Raw genomic sequence first — 24,496 nt, 5'->3', positions numbered from 1 at the left:
GCTGCAGACGGGCCGCTCGCTTTCTATCCTTTCCTTTTTTTTTTTTTTTTTTTTTTTAAGATTTTATTATTCATAGAGACACAGAGAGAGGGGGGTGCAGAGACACAGGCAGAGGGAGAAGCAGGCTCCATGCAGGGAGCCCGATGTAGGACTCGATCCAGGGTCCCCAGGATCATGCCCTGGGCTGAAGGCAGTGCTAAACCGCTGCGCCACCGGGGCTGCCCCCTTTTTCCTTTCCTTTTCCTTTCCTTTTTTTTTTTTTTTTTTTAAAGATTTTATTTATTTATTCATGAGAGTCACAGAGAGAGAGAGAGAGAAGCAGAGCGAGAAGCAGGCTCCATGCACCGGGAGCCCGACGTGGGATTCAATCCGGGGTCTCCAGGATCGCGCCCTGGGCCAAAGGCAGGCGCCAAACCGCTGCGCCACCCAGGGATCCCTCCTTTTCCTTTCCTTTTCCTTTCCTTTTCCTTTCCTTTTCCTTTCCCTTTTCCTTTTCCTTTCCTTTTCCTTTCCTTTTCCTTTCCTTTTCCTTTCCCTTTTCCTTTCCCTTTTCCTTTCCCTTTTCCTTTTCCTTTTCCTTTCCTTTTCCTTTTCCTTCCCTTTTCCTTTCTTTCTCCTCATCTGTTTGTTCTGTGCATCTTTTCCACATAATTTTTGAATATTTTTTATGGTAGGAACTTTAAAATTTATATGGTGATTTGAAAATCTGGGTCATCTTAGCATTGATTTTTATAGACTGGTTTTGTCACATTTCTGTTCTCATGTCCACTGCTTTTTTTTTTTTTTTTTAAGTTTATTTAAGGAATCGCTACACCCAACGTGGGGCTCAGACTCACGACCCTGAGACCAAAAGTTGTATACTTTTTTTAAGATTTTATTTATTTATTTATTTTAAAGATTTTATTTATTTATTCATGATAGTCACACAGAGAGAGACAGAGAGGCAGAGACACAGGCAGAGGGAGAAGCAGGCTCCATGCAGGGAGCCCGAAGTGGGATTCGATCCCGGGTTTCCAGGATCGCGCCCCGGGCCAAAGGCAGGTGCCAAACCGCTGCGCCACCCAGGGATCCCGAGATTTTATTTATTTATTCATGAGAGACAGAGAGGCAGAGATGTAGGCAGAGGAAGAAGCAGGCTCCCTGTGGGACTTGATCCCAGGACCTGAGCTGAAGGCAGATGCTCAACTGCTGAGCCACCCAGGCGCCCCAGTTGCATACTCTTCTGACTGGGCCAGCTGGGTACCCCTCATGTCCACTGCTTTTTGGACATGAGGGGTACCAGAATGTTATGGATAAGGCTCTTGATTTTCTCTCTGAGGAGTGGTTTTGTCTTTCAGGCAAAGACTCTTGAATACTTAGCTAGACTCAAACTCGAAACACTTGGCTAGGTAGGAACTCTGCAGTTGGCAACAGCTAAGTGTTCTTCTCAATTCTTTCAGCTTCCTCCTGCCTTTTCACAGTTAGACTTTAAAATTTTTGCCAGTACAATAGGTAAAATCTTGATTTCTAACTTATTTTTAGTTTTTGTATTTTCATATGTCTGAGATATTAACCCTTTTCTATCCATAAATTACAAGTGTTTTCTCAGTTTGTTTTGACTCTTGCAGTCTTTGGGTATATAAAGCTTTCTTTCTTTTTTTTTTTTTTAAGATTTTATTTATTTGAGAGAGAGTACGAACAGGGAGATGGAGGCAGAGGGAGAGCGGGAAGCAGACTACCTGCCGAGCAGGGAGCTCCATGTGGGGCTTAATCCCAGGACCCTGAAATCATGACCTGAGCTGAATGCAGATGCTTAACTGACTGAACCACCCCGGTGCCCCCAAAGTTTTCAATTTGGATAGTCCCATTTATCAGTCTTCCTATGACTCTTATGTGTCATGTCAAGGGATATCCTCCAGTTTTACACATTGTTGTCCTATATTTTCTTTGAATAATTTTTTGGTTCCTTCTGTAAGTATATGTATGTTTGTCTCTTGCTTTTCAAAATACATAGCTCTTTGATTCATCTCAAATTTATTTTTATGATTGGTTTGAAATTGAGATTTAGTGATCGTTTATGGGAATACTGTTTTAGAATTAAGGGACTGTTACTGTCTTAAAAAACAAGACAAAACACAGACCTTCATATTCGTGGATTTGTCAATTGTATCTAAACAATGGTATCAAAAAAAAAATAAAAAAAAAAATAAATAAGCAATGGTATCTAGAGTTTGGTATCTAAATTTACCACACTCTATATTTCAACCTTTGCTGTTTCTGGAGTTGTAATCTTCTGAGAGCACATAACTCATTGAGTAAAGTAGTGCTGCTTTTGTGCTTGCTAACAGGTTTTTTTTTGTTTTTTTGTTGAGTTACCCATATTTATTAAGGTTTTTGTTACCAGTCTTGAAGGGTGACCAAGATTTATTCTTTACAGATTTTGAAAACTATTTCATAACTCATGTAATATGGACTTTAATAAAATCCTTGATTACTAATGCATTTTATCTATTTGGTGTATATATGTACTTATGCATAGATAAGCAAATATATTTGTACATACACCAAAAGCTAATTCCAAGAAATCTTAATGTCATAATTTATAAAATTTTAAGAAAACCCATAATTTCTGACCGAGGTTTTTTTTTTTTTTTTTTTTTTTTTTTTTTTTGAATTGTCTTAGAAATCTTAGAGCCAAATTTGTGACTCTCTGTGCTAAAGCTATAGGCCTTTAAAAGATTCTGCTTTAGTATTAACATTGTTCCTGGCTCTATTTTATATCCCTATTTTTTTCTTTTTCTCCTAATATTAACTTGCTGTAAGTACCTAAAATTACCTTAAGTCCTTTCTGCATAAACTAGAAAGAATGAACTTAATAGCTTTTGAACTTCCCTTACATATTAAGTTTTAAGTGTAATTCACAGTTCTTAATTTTTTTTCCATGATTAAGGTAATACAGCTTTGTGACAGAAAATTTAGGAAAATATACAAAACCCAAAAAACAGCAATTTAGTAGTTTATTCTAACAAAACATTTGTTTACTTGAGGACCCTTAGAGAAAATGGGTTAAAAGAAAAAGGGGTTGTTCACTTGGAAAATGTCCTAATTAACACAGTACTTGGGAAAGCATAGTGGCAAGGAATTTACTGTAGCTACTGAAATAATGTGTTTTAATTAGCTTTAGAATTTCTCATTACTTTCAATGCTATGGGAATTTGTTCATCATACTCTTCTGAGTTTGCTTTAAAGTAATAGGCTACTATAGGGAAATGTCAATAAGAAACCTAGGTCTTTGAGCTCTAGAATTTGTTTTCGAATATCCAAAACTTTTTTTTTTTCCTTCAACATTTAGGAAAAGAGCCTTGGTTGCTATTGGTACCCATGATTTGGACACTTTGTCAGGCCCTTTTACATATACTGCAAAGCGACCTTCAGATATCAAATTCAAGCCTCTAAATAAGACCAAGGAGTATACAGCCTGTGAACTGATGAACATATACAAGGTAGATTGTTTTTTCTTTTTTTTTTTAAATTTTTTTTTTTTTTAATTTTTATTTATTTATGATAGTCACAGAGAGAGAAAGAGAGAGAGGCAGAGACACAGGCAGAGGGAGAAGCAGGCTCCATGCACCGGGAGCCTGATGTGGGATTCGATCCCGGGTCTTCAGGATCGCGCCCTGGGCCAAAGGCAGGCGCCAAACCGCTGCGCCACCCAGGGATCCCGATTGTTTTTTCTATGTTATGCAAATAGCACTCCATAAATCAAGAAAATTCTTTCAAAGTCAAGTCTTGGAATTTGGGAGATGTAAATGAGTACTTTTTAAAAACAATTTCTATGCTCCAGTCAAGAGCTACTGATTCATTTGATGTAGAGTGGGGCCTGGGCATAGTTTTATTACTTTTTTAACCTCTTGAATGATTTTAATGTACAGCTGGAATTGAGAACCACTGAAGTAGAACATGCCACATTATATTCATATTTTGGTATAATTAAAGAATAAAATTTAAGTAGATTTTTGTGGGAAACAGTATTATGATGTGTTTACTTCCTACTATTTAGCATTTTAGATTCCGGGAGTTAAAATGATTCCAAAGTTACTTAATGGTGCTTAAAAAATAAGTGAGTATCATTCAGAAAAAGTAGCTTTTATCTTTGGCCTGAGTTGCCCACTGATTTCTTCCTATTTATGTAAACAGTTTTGTGATGGTTTGTGTATTGCTTGAGATGATTCAGGCTTACCAGTGCAAATCTATTTTCACTCTTGGAAAGCGATTTGGCTGTGTTCTCATATCTCCCTAGTAGGAGATGAGGTATACAAGGATATTGAAATATTTAGAAAATCTTACAAATGTAGGGCTGTCTGTAATATGGGACTGTTCTATTGTTTTTCTGACTTACCCCCTATTTTTTGTACTAGATAAGTATATAAACTAGCATTAGAAGTACATTGATTGTCTTAATTTTTTTCAGACTGACAACCACCTTAAACATTATTTACATATCATTGAAAATAAACCTCTATACCCAGTTATCTATGATAGCAATGGTGTTGTCCTTTCAATGCCTCCAGTCATCAATGGTGAGTTATTTAAGCATCAGGGTTTTTTTTGTTTTGTTTTTTCTCTTATCCTTCACCATTTCTATAGAACTCTAGACCTGCTCAATCAAATCTTAATCTGCGATCTCTGGTTTTTGTAGGTTTTAGTGTAATAGTTCTTTTCAACATTTTACAGGTGATTTTTATGTAACTTTTAAATGTATAAGTTTTCATCATAAGCACATAGATGTTTACTGGTGCCAGTCTCTAGATTGTTATATTCCTCCAAAGAGTGTTGATATTTTGGTTTTAGCCCATGACTCTCTTGGTTAGGTTCAAATTCTGCCTTGCCTGCTGTTTTATAGTTAAAACTTTTAAACAGAATTTCACTCTCTTACCTTCTTTGTGAAGACCCTTTTGAGGAGGCAACTTGGATGTACATACAAAATTTAAGGATGTCATAGTCCTAGATGTTGACCCTCCTGGAAGTGAGATGATTCACAATGGGAGGAGTCTCTTCCTCCTTGAGGTTGAACTCTAGCTGTTACAGAGCTTTAGAACCTGAGCTTCAGAGTATCCAGACCCAGGTCGTAGCCTTATTGCTTAATAGACCATGTGATCAGGTCAATAAGCTAAAGCTCTGAATCTTAGTCGTGCCTACAGCTCTATCATAGGGTTGTGGTGGAGAAGAGATGAGAAAACCTGTGTAGGGCTGGACAGAGCAGCTCTGACACACTGAATGCAGTAAAGTCTTGTTACTATTTTCTCTCTATTCTCCTGATTGCAGTGGGGACTTAAATATTGCATTATCACCTTACCTCTGAGTTGTCTGTTTACTGTACTCTAAGTGAAAAAGTAGTTTCTCTGTTTTGGGGGTCTTTTTAGTGCACCTACATTTCTGAAACTGATTGTTTTGTTGTGTTGTGTTTGTTACAGGAAATCATTCCAAAATAACTGTAAATACTAGAAATGTATTCATTGAATGCACAGGAACTGACTTCACTAAGGTAAATTTCTAATTCTATGTTTGTACTGCCAGACAGGACATTTTAGTTCAGGGCCAAGACTAGATGGCTGAACTTTAAAGTGTTTATTTTGTAAGTGGGAATGTATTTCAGGATTTAAAAAATTAGGAAGATACAGATATTTTGTTCCCTGGTTATGGTGTATTCATTTAATGAATAAATCTTTAATGAGCACCTCCTGTCTTTCCAGTGCTGTGACTTAATGAGTTACATGTTTCTTCATGTCAAGGAACTTACTCTAGTGGGAGAAATCAGCTAATACCTAACTGTAAGACTGAGAATGGAATAAGTGCTGTATAAATTTTTTTATCTCAGTGGGCTTAATTTAAATGCTGAGTAATTTGATACCTGTGTGTACTTAGTAATAAGTTTTTAAAAATGAAACGGCCTGTAAAGAAGTTTTACTTAGCAAAATTGATAAAGGGTTTGTGCACATGAGCTCAACAATATGTAAAATACTAGTTCACTCACTTTTAGTAACTGGATTGGATTGCTATGAAACTTTTTAACAGCATAAGATTCTTTTCAGATAACAAGGCATAGGGTGAGGTGGCAGTCAAGCAAATTAATAAGATAAGCTTGAATGGCAGGAGAAGGCTGGCCTATAGAAATAGGGCCATAAATGGCATTCAGTATGTCTTACAGGATTGGACGCCATTGTAACTTTTATGGCCCTATTTACCTTCAGAAATACTAGAAATATAGCTTATACTATTTATAATTTTTTTTAAAAAGTCCTATATTAACAGACCTTAGGTACTTTCCCTGAAGCTTATCTTTAAATAGTGAAGTGTATATATAAAAGTAAAGCCTAGATATATCCCAATAAGGTTACTGTGTTTTTTTCCTAAGAATATTTCTTCAATTTAAAATTTTAATCTATACAACTCTTAAATGTGCTAGGCATTGCTCATGTATTAATACATTTAATCCTCATAATAACCAAATGAGCTTTAGAAACTTTTATAATCTCCACTTAACAAATAAAGATGCGGTACAAAGGTGTGGTAAGGAACTTACCCAAAGTCAGTTTACTCAACTACTGGTTGAGCCAGGAGCCTGGTAACTGGCTGTAGAGATCTAGAAGATTGATAAGGGGTGTGTGTGTGTGTGTGTTGGCCATTTGTCTCTCTTGAAACTTGGTGAACCCAAGGGAGAGGGCCAGAGGAAGTAAATGATTTGTTTCAGTCATGGATTGTTAACTCTCAGAGAACCGAATAAATGCAGACCACCTGAAGATAAGGCTAGGCCTACTTTAGCTCACAAGTTTTTATTCCACTTCCTTTTTTTTTTCTTTGAACACATACATATATGCATCATTTTTAGATGTTTGAGGACTAAATTTTCACTTCATCTGAGTGAAGAGAATGTATTTTTAGATTACAATATCTTTTTCTTTTTTTGCAGGCAAAAATAGTTCTTGATGTTATTGTCACCATGTTCAGTGAATATTGTGAGAATCAGTTTATGTAAGTTTATTCAACGGTTTTATTGAATGAAGCCTGTTCTGAAGGCAAAGCACTAAGACCTTGAACTAAATATAAAGATGAAAAATGCAGCTCCTGTGACTAGAACCATATCGTCTCTTTGGGGGGCTAAGGTCTATGCATAACTATTTAAAATAAAATGTGAGAACTACTTTAAAAAGTTTCAGTAATATTGTGGCTGTAAGGGCAAGTTATTGCTAGCTGGATCAGTTATTGCACCTGGGCAGACATCATGGAGGCAATGAAGTTTAAGCTGTGTTTAAGGATCATTGGATTTGAGGATGTAAACATGGAAAGACAGACAACAAACAGTTAAACAAAAGTAGGGAAGTATATATCCCATATGTATCTGTAGGATTCCTGTATTTTTTTCCAAAGCTTATTTTTTAATTAAAATATTTAATTAAATGGTCCTTGCTGTGTATCAGCATCATAGTTTATTCCAGAATGTTAATTAAAATTCAAAATAGCCATATCGCTACAGAGCCCAGGACTGAAATTGGCAGTCTGTGTTTTAAATTGAATTGCCTGTTAGTGGTTGTGTAGTCCAGCTTTCATGGTGTAACATACCACCCTGGTAAAGCCTGGAACATGTGTATCCGTGTTGGCAGGGAGCACATAGAGGATGCATGCTTTGCAGCACTGAGAAGTAAATGTCAGATGTGCACTGCCTCAAGAGCTATGGGAGCCATAGTGGGTTGGACACTATACTGGGTGGTGGTGTATTTAAGAGGATTAATCCAGACAGCAGTGTTGGAACGTGAATAGATTGAATATGTTGAAGTTACTGTTGTAGAACAAGTGAGAGACTTATTAACCATACACATTTCTAGAATTTGTAGCTCCTTTTTTAAAAAATATTTTATTTCTGACTTTTTTTTTAAAGGGTTGAAGCAGCTGAGGTAGTTTTTCCTAATGGAAAATCCTATACCTTTCCAGTAAGTATTTAAGATTTGATAATACTAGTAATAATGATGGTTATAGAGTGCTCATTACATGTCTGTCCATCCATCCACCCACATGCCCAGGCACTATACTATGTGCATTAAATGGATTTAATCCTGTCACCCTATGAAGGTGAATGTTCTCTTCGGCCCTTTCCCAGATGGAGATAGAGATCTTGAGATGTTCAGTAGCTTGCCTATTACTATTAAGTGGTGGAGTGAGGTGATAGTCTGGGCTCACCTCCCAACATGCTCCACTATACTACTGCATTAGGTGGCCATAATTTCTCTGATACATTCTTTTTATTTTACTTTTACTTTTTTAACTTAAATTCAATTAATTAATATACGGGATATTATTAGTTTCAGAGGTAGAGTTCAGTGATTCATCAGTCTTATATAACACCCAGTACTCGCTACATCAGGTTCCCTCCTTTTTTTGGTAAGAGACACTGGCAGAGGGAGAAGCAGGCTCCCTATGGGGAGCCCAATGTGGGACTTAGTCCCAGGACCCCAGGATCACGCCCTGAGTTAAAGGCAGATGCTCAACCACCAAGCCACCCAGGTTCCCACTTAATGCCTGTCACCCAGTTACCCATCCCCCTACCTCCTTCCACTCCAACCCTCAGTTTGTTTCTTATGATTAAGAATATCTATGCTTTGTCTCTTTCTCTCTGATTTCATTTTATTTTTCCTTCCCTTCCCCTGTGATCCTGTTTCGTTTCTAAATTCCAAATATGAGTGAGATCATATAATTGTCTTTGATTGACTTACTTGCATTTAGAATGACACCCTTCAGTTCTATCCATGTAATTGCAAATGGCAAGATTTTTTTTTAAGATTTTTTTTGATGAGTACATTGTATGTGTATGTGTGTGTATACATGTGTATATGTGTATACATACATGTGTATACACACACGCACCATATACCACATCTTCTTTATCCATTTTTCAATGAATCTGGGCTCTTTCCATAGTTTGGCTATTGTGGACATTATTGCTATGAACATTGGGTGCAGGTTCTGATTTATTCTTTTATTAACTAGTTAAATGGGTAATTTATAGTCTCATCACTTTTAAGATTACTCAGCCCTCCGCATCTAATTAGTCTGTTGATACTTGAATTAACAGTTGCTGAAGGCCATCACTGTAACTAATAATTCCAGATGTATTAACAGGACTAAGTAGTAAGCACAATTATTTTTAAGACATGGAATCTTGGTAAAACAAAAACATTCTTAATCTGTTTTTTTTCTTCTAAGATGATTTTATTAATATAAAGATGGCTATTCCAACACATGACTGTATTAGTCATTTAGTTGTGGTTATGATTCAGTGAGGCCATTCTTCAAACTCTTTAGATTTTTCACTATTCCTGTCACTTAAGTGACTCATAGCCTGGAATCGTTTCTACTGTTGAAATAGTTTCTGGAAAAAAAAAATTTTTTTTTCTGAAGTTGATAAAGCCTGCCAAGATCAAAACCTTTCTCTTCCTGAAAACATGAGCATTTAGCTTCATATTTTATTCTGGAATATTGATCATAATTCAAAATAAGTCTGTAACTTTAGAAAACTTAACTGAAATTATGGGCAGTCTCAGATTTTAAAAATTTTGTAGTGCCTATTAGCTTTTGTCATGTAATAAACTGATATCTCAAGACTTAGTAATGTAAAACAGCAGTGATTTATCATGATTCTGTTGATCAGCTGGGTAGTTTTTCTGCTCTAGTGTGCCTTGGCCAACCTCTCCTGGGCTTGTTCCTGTGTAATCATCCATTTGATAGGCTAGCCTCTACTCTCACAAGTCTCCTTAGCCTTGGAGTCACAAGTGTCTGTCATCCAGCAGGCTAGCTTGGTTTTCATTGTATGATGGTGGTTGCAGGATTCCCAACAGCATGAGAGCAAGTCCAGTGCTTAAGTATTTTTAAGGTGTCCTGTTGGCCTTGGCCATTTTGCTAGATTCAAGTGGGGGGTGAAATAGACTCCCTTTTCTAAATGCCAAGACCTGAAGTGTCCTATTGTGAGGCCATGGGTACAGCACAGAAGGGAAGAATGTGGCCATCTATATGATCTACCACAGCAGTAGTTGGTTTGGCCAGAGATAGCTTTTTAGTCAATTTTAAAATGATGTCTGATTTGAGAAAAGTTTTTTTCTTTTTAATATGAGGAATTGTCAAGTGTTAGTAAAAGTGAAATAGGTACTTGGGGGAGGAAAGAGATACCTTAAAATTTGGTTCATTTTTCTCAAGTAGGTAAGTCCTTGAAATCATTTGAATTATAAAGAGCTTTCGTAAATTTGAAATAGTGGGATTTCTGAAAAGGAGTTACCGTATCAGTGTTATTTGTTAATTTATTTCCTTTTGAATGTAGATTAGAATTGCTCTTTTCAGATTGTCCTCCCAGAATAGAATGATCCTCTGAGGAACTGATTCTTCCTCACATGAAATAGCATATTTTTTCTAAATACTTTGATAGTTCTTTCCTAATCTTCTGTTATTGCATATAAAATAATGGAGTTTGGAATAAGAGGACCAGAGGAGATAAGGGGTAGGTAGTCAGAGAGACCAATGGTTAATGGTGCGAGCTTCGGAATTAGGCTCCTGAAGTTGTTAATTCATTAATTTGTTCATTTGTTACTTGATGCATTTATTTATTAACTATATACCGAGTACTTATTATCTGCCAAGCATTTTTGTAAGCACTGGGAATATAGTAGCAGCAGGGTCCAGCAGCTTACGATTGTTGTGATCTAGGAATAGTTATTCTTTTTTTTTTTTTTTTTTTTTTTTAATTAATTTTTATTTATTTATGATAGTCACACAGAGAGAGAGAGAGAGAGAGGCAGAGACATAGGCAGAAGGAGAAGCAGGCTCCATGCACCGGGAGCCCGACGTGGGATTCGATCCCGGGTCTCCAGGATCGGGCCCTGGGCCAAAGGCAGGCGCCAAACCGCTGCGCCACCCAGGGATCCCTAGGAATAGTTATTCATCTAAAACTTTACTATTCCCGCTTCACTGATAAGGAATCTAATAGTATCTGTTGTCTGGGTTAAGATTATCTTGAAGGTGTCTCGTACTGTTCATGTAACTGCTTGTAAAAGTTTCTGTTGCCATCATTAGCATCGAGTTTTATGCTTTTTAAGCCGTAGTGTGTTGTCACAGCACCTCAGGATCTTGATAACCCTCCATTCAGGGTTCAGTAGGTCTTGTGTCACTGCTACCAGGGCCCTAGAGCCTGCATTTCTAAGAGGCTCTCGAGTTGTGATGATAACTTCTGCTTCAGAATTGCATTTTGAGTGGCAAGGCTTATTGGACTTGAGTCCGATCAGGGTTTTAGATTTATAGCCTTTTTGCCAGTGGTAGTTATTCTTTTGAGAGTAAGTTAATGATAAACATTCATAGATATGTTTGCAGAGGTGCTGAAAAGCCTGGGGTTTATACATGTTTGTTCCTACCTAACATGGTAAGGTTATATACTGTTTGAAGGAGAATGAGTACTGATTTATGAGCTGCTCCCAGTCCTACCATCCCCTGGACCAGATTGATGATCACTAGGACTGTCTGGGGGCCTGGTCACATTCCCCCACCTGGATGAATGATAAGAAAGGAATTTCTTTGTAACACTTGGACTTAGTATAATGGTGATTTTTTTTTTTTTTGATAGTACATGGTGATACCTGAATTATTGTTTCTTGGTCCTGAAACCTGCTTGCTTGAGAGGAGACTGAAAAAGCCTTAGGATTTATAAACATCTTAGAAATGACATAATGCCCCAGGGTTTTACTGCAGAGAATGGTGACTGGCCATCTGAGAGAAAAGTGTTTGGCATTTTCTATTTCTGAGCAGTTCCAGTTGTCTAGCAAATAGAATGTTCCATTATGAACCTGTGGTAGCAGATTTATTCCTCTGTAATGTTTTGAAACATAAATGTTTATTTTTAGTGTCTCTAACAACAGTTTTTTGGGAAGGCAGTGAAACTGCCATAAGATGAGGTAAAGTTAGTCTAACACTGTAGCTGACAGGGACTCATGAAAGCTTCTCAAACTTTTTCTTTTTAAAGGAACTGGCTTACCGAAAGGAAATAGTGAGAGCTGATCTAATTAACAAAAAAGTTGGAATCAGGTATGTTTGCAAACATTTATTCTTGGAGAGAATTCAAGAATAAAGTATGTACAACACTTTAATTTATCCGGAAAGAATGCTTAGGATTTTGATATCTTTTCAGAGTAAATGATAATAAATCATCTGTTAGGGTATCTGATATCTCATGGAACTTAGAAAGAAAGATGATATTTCAGATAATGGAATATTTTAAAATAAGATATAAGCACATTTTAAGTAATCCAGTGAAATTTATGGATTGTACATTCCTGTTTCAGAGAAACTCCAGAAAATATTGCCAAGCTTCTAACCAGGATGTATTTAAAGTCAGAAGTAATAGGTGATGGGAATCAGATTGAGATTGAAATCCCTCCAACCAGAGCTGACATTATCCATGCCTGTGATATCGTAGAAGATGCAGCTATTGCTTATGGTTATAACAACATTCAGATGACTCTCCCGAAAACCTACACCATAGCTAATCAAGTAAGATTGCACCCTTAAATAAATACTCCTTATTGTTAGAAACTGATTATTGAATGCCAGGAAGGCTTCCAGAAAAACAGCACATAGGAATTAAGTAGTATTTGGACGTGCTCTGCTATGAAGAGCCATTCGCTATGGAGAGGATACAAAACAGATGCCCGGTGTGGATTAGAGTAAGTTCAAAACCTGTGATGACTAGTACTTGAAGAAAGACAGGTTTCAAGTTTGGAGCCCTTTTGAATCTTGAACTGGGGAAATTCATGTTCCGAACTTGGCCTGAAGGCAGAAGTAGTTTGGTGGGGAAGAGGTCAAGTGGGGGGTTTGTGCCATCTGTATAGGAGGGAGAATCGGGGTAGTGGGGAGGTAGGCAGAGAGGGGTGGTGTACCAGCAGTATCAGTAAGGATGGAAGGAGGTTTGCCTTTTAATGACATGTTCTGTATGAACCTTTTGTTACAGGAAATTTCATTGAGGTGGCATAAAGTTTAATATCTTTTTTTTTTTTCAGTTTCCTCTTAATAAACTCACAGAACTCTTAAGACAGGACATGGCAGCTGCTGGATTCACGGAAGCGCTGACCTTTGCTCTGGTAGGTCTCCTGTGCTGTTTGTGCAGCTGATTGTTGACACAGAATCTCTGAGTTGTTGTACTCTGGTTCCTTATGACTTTACAACATATAGATTGCTAAAATTTTCCAGGTTCTAGAAGAATAACTTGTTTTACTTGAGATTGTAGTTTCTAGTGAAGAAGTGTTTCCTTTTTTATTTATTTTTTATTTTATTTTTATTTTTTTTAGTGTTTCCTTTTTTAGTCACAAAAAAATCATGAAGGTCAAAAGTCTTAAATGACAGATAACAGTGTATTTTGTACTCTTAAGGAAGTGTCAAGTATTGGATTCATAATAAATTTCATAACCAAATTGATGAAGTTGGAATTTTTAGCCTTAATTTGGTTGTGTCTGTGCCCACTAGATGCCGCCCTAGTTAAGGGTTTGTGGACTGTTCCACATTAAACTTCTTTGTCTTTGAACATGTTCATGACATTTGCTTTGAGTTGGAAAGCTGACATAAAAGGCCTAAATCAGGAAATGAATTTTATTACAAAGTAGAAGGAAATGTCCTTCCCCCACCAGATTGACCATTTGAAAAGAATAAAACGCCTGTGCCATTTATAGTTTCCTCTTCTCATACTGAGCATTTGTGAGGAGTCGATGTGTTGTTCTGGAGTGTTCAAGTAGGTGTCAGCGTAATGATGTAGGGCAAAAAAAAAAAACCAAGCAGAACGACTCCATTTTCTCCCTCCAACTCAACTCCAGACAGACTTCTCTATCTTAGATTTACAGGGAACGCGGTGGTGGGCATTACATTACTACCAGTTTGTGGGGAGAGGGCAGTTGGAAAGGAGATGCACCTTCTCTCCCTTGATTGAGCATTTGTAATTCATAGGGTGCTAACCTCGGAAGGACCTTTGAGATCTTCTAGTTCAGGGTTGTCATGTTTTTGATTCAGCAGTCCTTTATTCCGCATTTATGGAGCATCTGTTGTATGCCAGGCATGAGTAGGAGTAAGGAAGCCTGAGGTCAACAGGAGAAGTACCTAATGAAGTGTACACGGACAGCACGAGGACCAGGACTGGAGTCCTAGCCTTTTGGCTTTTAGAGCAGTGCTTTTCTGTTGTCTCAGCCAGTGTGTGCTTGGTTCTTAGTACCATGTCGTTCGTATGTATATGCAGAGTTGTGAACATCAATGAAATAGAGAAAATAGTACTGAGAAATGTGTTTCATTTTTAAGAACTAAGTAGCATAGGATTAATTTGAAAGGATTCAACCTGTACAGAACCAAGTAGAGTAACCCATGATCGGTCCCCTCCATTTCCCCTCAGATTCCAACCCTATTTTCCTCCCCAGAACTAACTGCTGTTCACATTGGCTGGCGTGTGTACCTCCCTGCCCTTTTATATAAGTAGTGAGTTTTGATTTTGTGACCATGTGGCCCCATGTGCATATACTCTGCCTGACTGTGGCTGCTCTGCAGGGAGAATTTATCCTCTGTCCAGGGCTTCATGCATGTGATTCCATCTCCCTGCAGCACCCTGCAGAACGTGTTCCTATCTTACACAGCAGGTGATGTAGGTAGCCTGTCCCATTCCTTACGGCCAGTCTGCTGTGGGCCAGGGACTCTGGGCCAGGCCTGTGTGTGCCTAAGGCTTGTGGCTGAGCTGTCCACAAGCAGTACCAGAAACCGTCTGTCCGGCTGTCCGAAGTCATCTCAACACATTATCACCATGGGGAAAAGGAGTAGTGGGTGCTAGAGGTTCAAATATGTCATTACATTACATGTTACAGTTTTCTTACTTAGATCTTATGTTGAAATTTCTGTATCTCTGAGCCTCATATCTAGTCTTGTAGGAGAGAAACAGAGCTGTTTCTAAAATGTAGCCCTTTATTTTCCAAATACAAGTAGTTGTTATCTCATCATGATTTTTACTATGTCTGCATACTAGTTGTAATATTTTAAATTAACTCACTTTTAAAGCTAAATATTTACTTATAGCCTTAGTATAAGAATATTTATAAAAATCATGGGCTTCACTGACCTATTATATTCTAACACTTTAAAAGAAACACTTTAACATTTAAAAATATTTAAAAATGTTTTTTGCTAGCTCCTGCCACTTTAGGTCACCTTGATTTCACGCTGCTTCTAATCTGTCCCTTGTCCTCCATTGTCATCATGGAGTATGAGGCCACTCAGATACCCCACATTGCCGTGAGTTTGTGGAACACTTCTTTTACATACACAGTACTAGTTCTGCTTGAGAATAGATTGCATTATTTAAATTGCACTTCCTAATTAATCACATTATATCTTGTAATAAAAACTCCTCCATGCTGGGGAGAAAATCTGATTATTTCCAGCGGGTCTGCCACCATTCTCCACCTCTGCAGCCTGACAGATCAGAGAGCTCTTGTCTGCTCTGCCTGGATGCAGCTTCAGTATCCTTCCCAAGAGAGCTCAGCAGGAATCATTAGAATGGGCTTTGACATAAAATCTAAACCCGTGTGTGTGTGTGTGCGTGCGTGCGCGCACGCTAGGAAAAACAAACTAGTCCTTGAAGGCCACTTTGTAGAATAGCACAATAGGCAATATCCCCTAATGTTGGAAAATCATTTAGTAATATGGTATATCAGTTTTTATGTTAAGTTTTAAACTCCTTTTGCAGCAGTTAGCATTAATATGTGATTATTCAAAAAAAAATGTGATTATTCTTAGTAATTTATTAATCCTCAATATTTTTTGAGCACGGTTTGTGCCAGGTACTTTATTTGCATTATCTTGTTAACTCATTTATTAGATGTGATGCATCTAATGGTTTTATTTTCATAATTCTGTCTGTCATCCTGGTTTTTTAGTGTGACAGATATCTTTCTCTTTTTGGAGTGTGAACAGGTTAGGAGTTTTTTGCTCAGAGCTTTATCAAGCCCCTATGCAAAGAAGTTAAACGATCAAGTAGAAAGAACATTGGGCAGAATTCGGGTCACTTGAGTTTACCATTCTACCACAAGTCAGTATGGATTTAGCAGGGCTTATCGCGGTAATCAAAGCCATAGGAACACCAAGGGGGGAGACAGTTTGACAGGAGTCATTCGGAATATTTTTATGGAAGCAGTAGACCTTGGGGGATGGGAGTGGGTAGGGTGGAGAAGGCATTTCTGGTGAAAGTAAGGAAGAGTGTAAGATTCAGAGAATGGGTTGCTAATTGTAAGAGACTAGACTGGAAAGGTAAATGGAAGGCTAGCTTACGAAGGGCCCAAATACAGTTGTGCCATCAACATATGAAAAACTTCCCTTGCCTCTCTATCATAGGTGGAACTCCTTATAAGAGAACAGTTCATGTTAAATTAGATCTGCAGTGGCCCTGAATTAGTTGATGTATTTATTATTCTTTATATAAAGAATCTACATTATTATGAGATTATAAATTGACTTACAGCATTAAATACTTTGTATATTAAGTTCAGTCATTGTTTTTCTTTATGTTGCATGTACTTCTTAGTGCTCCCAAGAAGATATTGCTGATAAACTTGGTTTGGACATCTCTGCAACAAAGGCAGTCCACATTAGTAATCCTAAAACGGCTGAATTTCAGGTGAGAATTTTAAGTAGGTAAGAATTTGGATAAATACTGAGAGGCAGTACATAAGTTATACTTAAGATGACAATCTTAGAGCTTTTTAAAAAATCTCTTCTTGGATAAGAATATAGTTCTTACATAACTTTGTTGATGGATTTTGTTTTTAAAGACTTCAAAGATTTTTTTTTTTTTTTTTAAATTATTAGCACATCGGGAAGGAGCGGAGTTAGGTTTTTTGTTTTGTTTTAAGATTTTATTTTATTAGAGAGTGTGCATGCATGAGCAGGGGAAGAAGGAGAAGCAGAGTCTGATATGGGGCTCAGTCCCAGGACCTTGAGGTCATGACCTGAGCCGGCAGATTCTTAATTGAGTCACCCAGGTGCCCCTAAATTTTTTTTTAATTAAGAATATTTATTTGAGAGAGAGAGGATGAGAGAGAGCACAAGCAGGGGACGGGGAAGGGAGAAGCAGGCTCTCCACGGAGCAGGGAGCCTGAGATCATGACTTGAGCCAAAGGCAGACGCTTAACTGACTGAGCCACCAGGCACCCAATTAAAAATTTTTTTTAAAGATTTTATTAGAGAGCATGTGTGCACAAGTGAGAAAAAGCAAATATGGGGGGAGGCGCAGAGGGAGAGGGACAAGCAGACTCCCTGCTGAGCAAGGAGCCTGACTGGGGCTCTATCCTAGGTCCTTTGAGGTCATGACCTGAGCTGAAACCAAGAATGGGACATTTAACCCAGGTACCCCATGTTGATGAATTCTTAACACTTTTTAATCTTTTCTTGATTGGTTTACAGTTGTGTTTTGCTTCCTTTGTGCTATCTAGCCCTTTGTCTGAACTTTCCATTTCATTCACTTCAAATCAGTTGATTTTAGTACTATTTTCAGATTTCATCTTTTCTACCCATTTTGTAATAAATGAGTCAGCAACCCTTTCCTAGCATCTCCATTAAGTCATTTACCTTGAAATTAGTTGCTACCTCAGTTCTTGACTATACTGCCTCCATTTTTTTCACAGTAATCCACTAGTTCAATGGCAGTTTCACATGGAGTTCAGGAATATTTCAGTGAGAATACTCTAAATGTTAAATGATACATTACTACATTAGGAAATTGCTTTTAAGTGCTGTTCTTATAGTTTATAATGTCTTTGTTCATGAAGGACTTCAAACCATCTCCTGTCTTTCATACTGGTCTGCTCTCATTCTCTTTTTCTTACACATGCAATTCTTTATGATTTTCTTTAACCCTGGCTTAGATTCAAGGGGAATCTTAGAATTGGGAGGAAATGCTTTCAAGAAAATAAATGCTTTTATAATATGTGAACTCTGACTTGAGATAGTTTCTATGAATCTTGATTTTTCACATCTGTAAACGTAGGGGATGGAGTCTTAGTAAGTTCTAAAAAAATTTTCAAGCTCTGAAAATGTTAAAATTTGGAATTTTAAAAGTTAGATTCAATCTCCTCACTAATGTGGTAGATTTAGGCTAGACTACTAGTTAAAAGAAATAACTGATAATATTCATCAAGTACATAAATTATTTCTCTGTATTCAGGGTCAGAACTCGGAAGAATTCTTATGCCAATTTTAAGGATTGCGATAATAAGGTCCACTAGCTTTTCTACTGCTCTTGAAAGATGCTCATGGGGTTCTTTTCAATAAGAGACACTCAAATCCATTTGGTAGATGGATTTTTCAGTAAATCTTACTGAATTTTTGAGTTGATTCCAAATTTTCCTTTTTTACCCAGTTTCATTTATCAAGCCTGATAGAGTTCTTAAAATGTGGTAATGTTCTGTAGGGTTTACATCCTGTATTCTGTTATATCCAAGTGGAAGGAAAATCAGAAACACATTAAATATACTATAAATAGCTATAGTTTAATACACTTTCAGAATCAATACTTTTGCATAAAATCGTTAGATGAGCCCATCTTTTAGACTAGACAGATTCTGTATTTCCCTCCTGCTTTTCTAGTAGGTATGTCCTACCATTACTAATGTGGCTAACAGGTTTCTGTTTATTTATGGTTAAACGTAAGGTTGTTTATGGGCTTGTAACTCAGTTTATTGCCTAAGCCCATTCTTTCTTTTGCATAATTCTTAATTTGGGGCTATTTTCTGACAGATATGTTAGAGAATGGATGAAAAGAAAAATGTCAGTTAAAAGATACAAATTTTTATTATAATGATAAAAAATATAGAATATTATCACATTCCCCCAAATTAGCAGTAGTATTCCTTAATATTCTTAAATGTCCAGTCATTGTTCAAATTTTCCCGGTTATCTCAATTTTTTAAATAGTTTGTATGAACTTCATTTGAATCCCAAGTCAAAATTGATGTGCTTAAGTCTCTTTTAATCTACAGATTGTCCCTTCTATCTGTGTGTCTGTCTTCTTTGTGCTTTCTTCATTGAAGAAACTGAGTCATTTGTCTTGTAGTTCCTACAGTTAGGATTTTGTTAAATACATTCCAGTGGTCCCCGATGTTTATAGTAAATTGGTGGGTAGATCTAGAATCATGATTGGATTCAGATGTAATTTTTTGTATTGCTGTGAGTTTTTAAACAAGCAAGTAAGGCTGATTTATCAAATGTGGGGGGGGGGGGGTGGGGAACACTAGGAAAACCTATTTACTAAGATAGCTTATTTATATTCCAGTAAGTTAAGCCTTCTTTTAACATTGTAGTTTCATTTGTATAAGTGGTTTGAGCACTTTCTCTCCAGCTGTGAATGGGAGTGTTATTTACGAAATAATAGAGTTGAAGACCAGTAGCAGCAGGTGGTAGAGGGACCAGATCGGAAAGGTGTTCTCTTTCCATAGACACACATTCTACCAGAGTGTCTGTGTAGGGGCTTCCTGTTATGCCTGTATGATCTAGGAAGGGCTGCTGTTTTAGCCTAGGTGGTCAGAGCAGCCTTCTGTGGGGACCTATTGGCCAGAAACCTGAAGAAAGTAAGACCACCACATGTGAATCCAGGTGAAGAATGTATGCTATAGAAGGGAGGGGGTGTGTAGGTCTGAGGTGGAACGCTGCTTTGCAGAGCGTGGCTGAAACACTGTAAGCCTGTGGGGAGCAGCAGGTATGGAGGGTGGAAAGGTAGCCAGGGCCAGATTCAGGTAGGACCTAATGCAGGGCATGGATTTTATTCAGAATTTGATGGAAAGCTGTTGGATTTTTGAGCATGGAGTTTCATGATCTGATGTAGGCTTTAAAGGATCACTGTGTGGAAAACAGGCCATAAGATGCCAGGAGTGGAAGCAGGGACACCAGCTTAAGCTCATGGAGTAGTCTGGGCAAAGGGTGTAGTGGTGCTGGTGTCTGCTATGAGCCCAGGATCTTAACGATGATGCCTTATCACTGCTCATAAATCTCTTCTGGGAACATGGTGTGTTGAAAGCTGACTTATCTCCTGTAGCTTAGAGTGAGAAATTTATTTAAGACAGAAGCAGGGAAGGTTTTTCTTTTTTTCTTTTTTCTTTTTGTTTTTAGAAGTATATTTCTTTGGGTACTAAGCTGAACACCATAGGCACAGCTTGCCCTTAGTGGCTGCCTTATTTCTTTAGTGCTTACATATTTGTGTTCTCTTTTCTCATTGTTATATTTTAATTGCATTTACATTTTCCCTGGTCATGGTTTTTAAGGATTTGATTAATTTATATTTAATCTATTTGAATGCTTGTATTTCTTATAATCTCCTTTAATTTATAAGATAAAACAGGATATGAAAATTTATATATTTGCAATCTTAAAAGCTAACTTTTAATTTAAAAGATGATGCCAAGATAACTGATCCTAGCTACTGGCACTGTATTTATAATATTTTCTCAGTTTTTGATCACATTTTATGATTTTTCATTTTGTAACTTTGGAAGCCAGGGTATTTTCAGTTTTCTTTTGTCTTGGAATTGAAAATTATAAATGATTTGGATATTTATACATTGCATTTTCCAAAGGAGTCCTATTACTGTGAAGCTGAATTCTTTTGGCCTTGTCTTAGAACCAAGTCCGCTTGGGTTATTTGGTCAGTGCAATTTCGTGTCTTCTCCTGTAGGTGGCACGCACTACCCTTCTTCCTGGCCTCCTAAAGACCATCGCTGCAAATCGGAAGATGCCCCTTCCTCTGAAGCTGTTTGAAATCTCTGACATTGTAGTCAAAGATTCTAGCAGAGGTAAGAATGAGTCACCTTTCATTTGTACACTTAAAGCAATTTATTGTGAGAATTTCACCTCTGTACAAAAGTGAATAGTATAATCACCCCCATGAATCCAGTACCTACCTTTAGCAGTTTTATTGGCACATGGCCAGTCTTCTTTCATCTATACTCCAGCCTACTTCCCCGTGTTGTTTTGATGTAATTCCTAGACATCTTACCATTTCACCAGCAGACACTTTATTATGTATTTCCAAAAGATATGTGTATTTAAAGATAAAAGATACCACTTTTGTTTCTTAAAAATAACCCATCCAGCAGCCTGGGTGGCTCGGCAGTTTAGTGCTGCCTTCAGCCCAGGGTTTGATCCTGGAGTCCCGGGATCGTGTCCCACATCAGGCTCCGTGCATGGAGCCTGCTTCTCCCTTTGCCTGTGTCTCTGACTCTCTCTCTCTCTCTGTCTCATAAATAAATAAAATCTTTAAAAAATAATAATAATAACCCATTCACTTGGTGTTTAAATTTTCCCAATTGTTTCATAAATTTAGATTTCATGATTGATACAAATCCATCCAAGCAAGATATTGAGATATTTGGTTGCTCTCTCTTCTTTTAGTGGAAAACAAATCTTAAAGAACTTAACATTTATGAAGAACCCTGTTAAAACCTCAACTTGGGCACCTAGGTGGCTCAGTAGGTTAAGTGTCTGCCTTCAGCTTAGGTCATGATCCCAGGGTCCTGGGTTTGAGCCCCATGTCTGACTCCCTGCTCTGCAAGGAGCCTGCTTCTCCCTTTCCCTCTGCCATGCCTCCTGCTTGTGCTTGCTCTCTCTGTCAAATAAATAAAATTAAAAAAAAAAAAAACAAAAAAAACTCGAAGTATGATGAAACATTTTCTTCTATCTTGAGGTTTATGCGCATATCATTTTTAAGTATTAGATATCTTGTCATTCCAGTTTAGCAGTGGCTATTCACCATCACTCTTGTACTAGTTAATGTAAATGTGTTTTACCAGGTTTTGTCTTGACTACAGGCTGGACTTGTTGCTTGGCCCACCATTTGGAACTCTGAGGTTCTTTAATAGACGTATATTTAGAGTAGTACTTAAACCGGATTGCCAGAGCTGTCTGTCAGACTTACAGAAGTCTGTTTGGAGCTGCATATGAGATCATTTCTTGGTGAGCAGTACCATCAAAAGACTGAATTCCTGGCAGTATTTCTCTGGTTCCTTGGATTGAACTCTCTAAGTCCTAACCATGTTTATTCAGGAGTTTTACTCCAGAGTGCAAAATTCGGAGTGTGTTCTTTATCAGTTGTCAACAGCAAAGGCCTTTTTCTCAGCTTCTCCTGAAGAAGATAATATGGCATTATTCTGACTACCCCGAGTAGTCAACAACTATGGACTGTAAATGAGCCTATCTTAGGTAATAGAGCCATGCCACTTGACTATATGTGGACCTTCCATAGCAAACTTTTCAGCTAAAGCTGGATTCCATTTGCTCCCCAGGATGCAGCCTTGTCTTCAGTTAACAGCATCGCCTTGCATTTGTATGGTGCTTTATAATTTTCAAGAATTTTTAAAAATATACCATTTTTCTTTTGTTAATCTATCTTTTTGAGGCAGATAGGATCAAAAGACATTGTCCCTACCTAATATATAGGAAAACTAAGACCAGTAGTAATTTGCCCGAGGCTGCATAAATTTTGGACTTAGAGATAGGGCCAGAATTTGGTCTCTGTGCATATATCCTTAGAGAATAAAAGTTTATTTTACTATCCATCTACGTGGAATCTTCTCTGGGTAGCCAGTCTGTGGTAGAAATCAGAAAACATTCATAGGGCCAGCTATAAGTAGTTCTGAGTGTTCTTGTTCTTCAAATCCTCCATTGGTACAGATAACTAAGAACTTGTTAGAATTTTAGTGTCAAATTTTTCTGTTAACTTCGACTCCTTTCCTTTTATCTTAGCTCTTTGAATTGTAGGTTTTGATCCTTGGTGATCCAGGCATATTTACAAATACAGGGTAGGGTTAATTATACTGAGTTTCCTCAAAAGTTTTATGTTTTGGTGTTCCCAAGTTGGGGATATATTTATAATTGTTAGATCTTCTTGTTGGATAGACCCCTTTATCATGATATAATGCTCTTCCTCCCCTCTTGTTACACTCTTTGGTTTAAAATCTAGTTTGTCTGATATAAGTATGGCTACTCCGGCTTGCTTTTGTAACATCCATTGCATAATAAATGTTTCTCCATCCCCTCACATTCAATCTCCAGGTGTTTTTAGGTAAACAAAATGAGTCTGTTTCCTCAGAAGTATTATTGTACTATTTCTGTAGTAAGCCTCCTTCCTAATGGCAAGGGCTCCCTACAGGGCTCTGCAGGGCTGGGCATGCTTACAAGCAAGCAGCTCAGAGTCTGGAGGGTGAGGAGCAAGCTGGGGTCCCCATGATTACCATAGGAAATTTTCACTGTAAGTGCGCAGCACTTGACTATATTGAAGTCCTTGGTAGGGATATCTTCACTGTTTTTTCTATCATGTGTCTTTTGGGAAGGCCCAGACATAGACTCCACTCTGCCCCGAGACCCATGCTTGTAGATAGCCTCGCCTGTTGAGAGCAAACTGTTGTGCTGCACAGGTGCTGTAGGCCGTCGTTTAGTAAGTCATCCTGGTGATAACCCCAGAAACCTACTCTGTATACTTTTTTTTTAAATTTTTATTTATTTATGATAGTCACAGAGAGAGAGAGAGAGAGAGAGAGAGAGGCAGAGACACAGGCAGAGGGAGAAGCAGGCTCCATGCACCGGGAGCCCAACGTGGGATTTGATCCCGGGTCTCCAGGATCGCGCCCTGGGCCAAAGGCAGGTGCCAAACCGCTGCGCCACCCAGGGATCCCTACTCTGTATACTTTTTAACTCAGATTTCCACTTCTGCACTTTGTTTCATCAGAAGGAATAGTTTTCGTCTCTGTAGCAGACCTATCTTATTTGGGTTTTTAGTTGTGATTATTCCACTGTTTTCCCCATGGGAACATTTTTATCTGACATCATTTTTGCCTGTTGTCTTGTACTTATGGTTTATTTTCTTTAAAATTTTCTATCCTGTTAGTAAAATTTGAGGAATGAGAAGAGGTCAGTGTGCTCAGTAAGTTTACCATCTTAAAAACCTAAGATTGCTTTGGGGTGTTTTCTCTCTTTAGGTAGACCTGGATTTTATGTCATAACAAATAGCTTTTCTGATGGATTATTCTACATATGTACAAGTGGACTCCCTACTTGTCATTCAGTGTGTACACTATGTATAGAGGATTCTGTAGGAAAGGCAGCATAACACATGGATTTACTTAAGACTGTACAGCCAGCACGAGTACTTGGTTTTGAGTCATGGTTCTGCCACTAATGAGCTGCTTAACTTTCGAGAGTTTATTTAATTTCTGTGTGCCTGTTTTCTCATCTGTTGCAATGAGGATGACAATAGCACTAACTAGATTTTTTTGTAAGGATTAAATGAAATTGCATTTTTAAAAGTTCTAGCCATGTTATAAGCACTGTTTCAGGTCTTTTTTTACTGCTAGAGTGTCAGCAGTCCCTAGGGCTGGATACGTAGCATCCTGGTCTATGGTAATTTTCTGCGAGAATGATT

At 37.7% G+C, this 24,496-nt stretch overlaps 1 protein-coding gene across 3 annotated transcripts in view; it reads left to right on the top strand.

Moving 5' to 3' along the window:
• The window catches only part of FARSB (phenylalanyl-tRNA synthetase subunit beta), a 68,954-nt gene that overhangs the window by 14,804 nt on the left and 29,654 nt on the right, over positions 1 to 24,496 (top strand). For all 3 annotated transcript variants that reach the window (XM_025442012.3, XM_025442013.3, XM_035710835.2), the window contains 10 exons: positions 3,332 to 3,482; positions 4,451 to 4,559; positions 5,454 to 5,524; positions 6,950 to 7,011; positions 7,916 to 7,967; positions 12,035 to 12,096; positions 12,354 to 12,561; positions 13,068 to 13,148; positions 16,616 to 16,708; positions 20,756 to 20,873. In XM_025442012.3, the coding sequence (XP_025297797.1) occupies positions 3,332 to 3,482; positions 4,451 to 4,559; positions 5,454 to 5,524; positions 6,950 to 7,011; positions 7,916 to 7,967; positions 12,035 to 12,096; positions 12,354 to 12,561; positions 13,068 to 13,148; positions 16,616 to 16,708; positions 20,756 to 20,873 (1,007 nt within the window). The remainder of the gene's footprint in view (positions 1 to 3,331; positions 3,483 to 4,450; positions 4,560 to 5,453; positions 5,525 to 6,949; positions 7,012 to 7,915; positions 7,968 to 12,034; positions 12,097 to 12,353; positions 12,562 to 13,067; positions 13,149 to 16,615; positions 16,709 to 20,755; positions 20,874 to 24,496) is intronic.

This window comes from Canis lupus, chromosome 37 (assembly GCF_003254725.2).
Source record: "Canis lupus dingo isolate Sandy chromosome 37, ASM325472v2, whole genome shotgun sequence".
NCBI lineage: Eukaryota > Metazoa > Chordata > Mammalia > Carnivora > Canidae > Canis > Canis lupus.
Note: the sequence above shows the minus strand (reverse complement) of the source record. Positions and strands in the feature narration are given on the sequence as shown.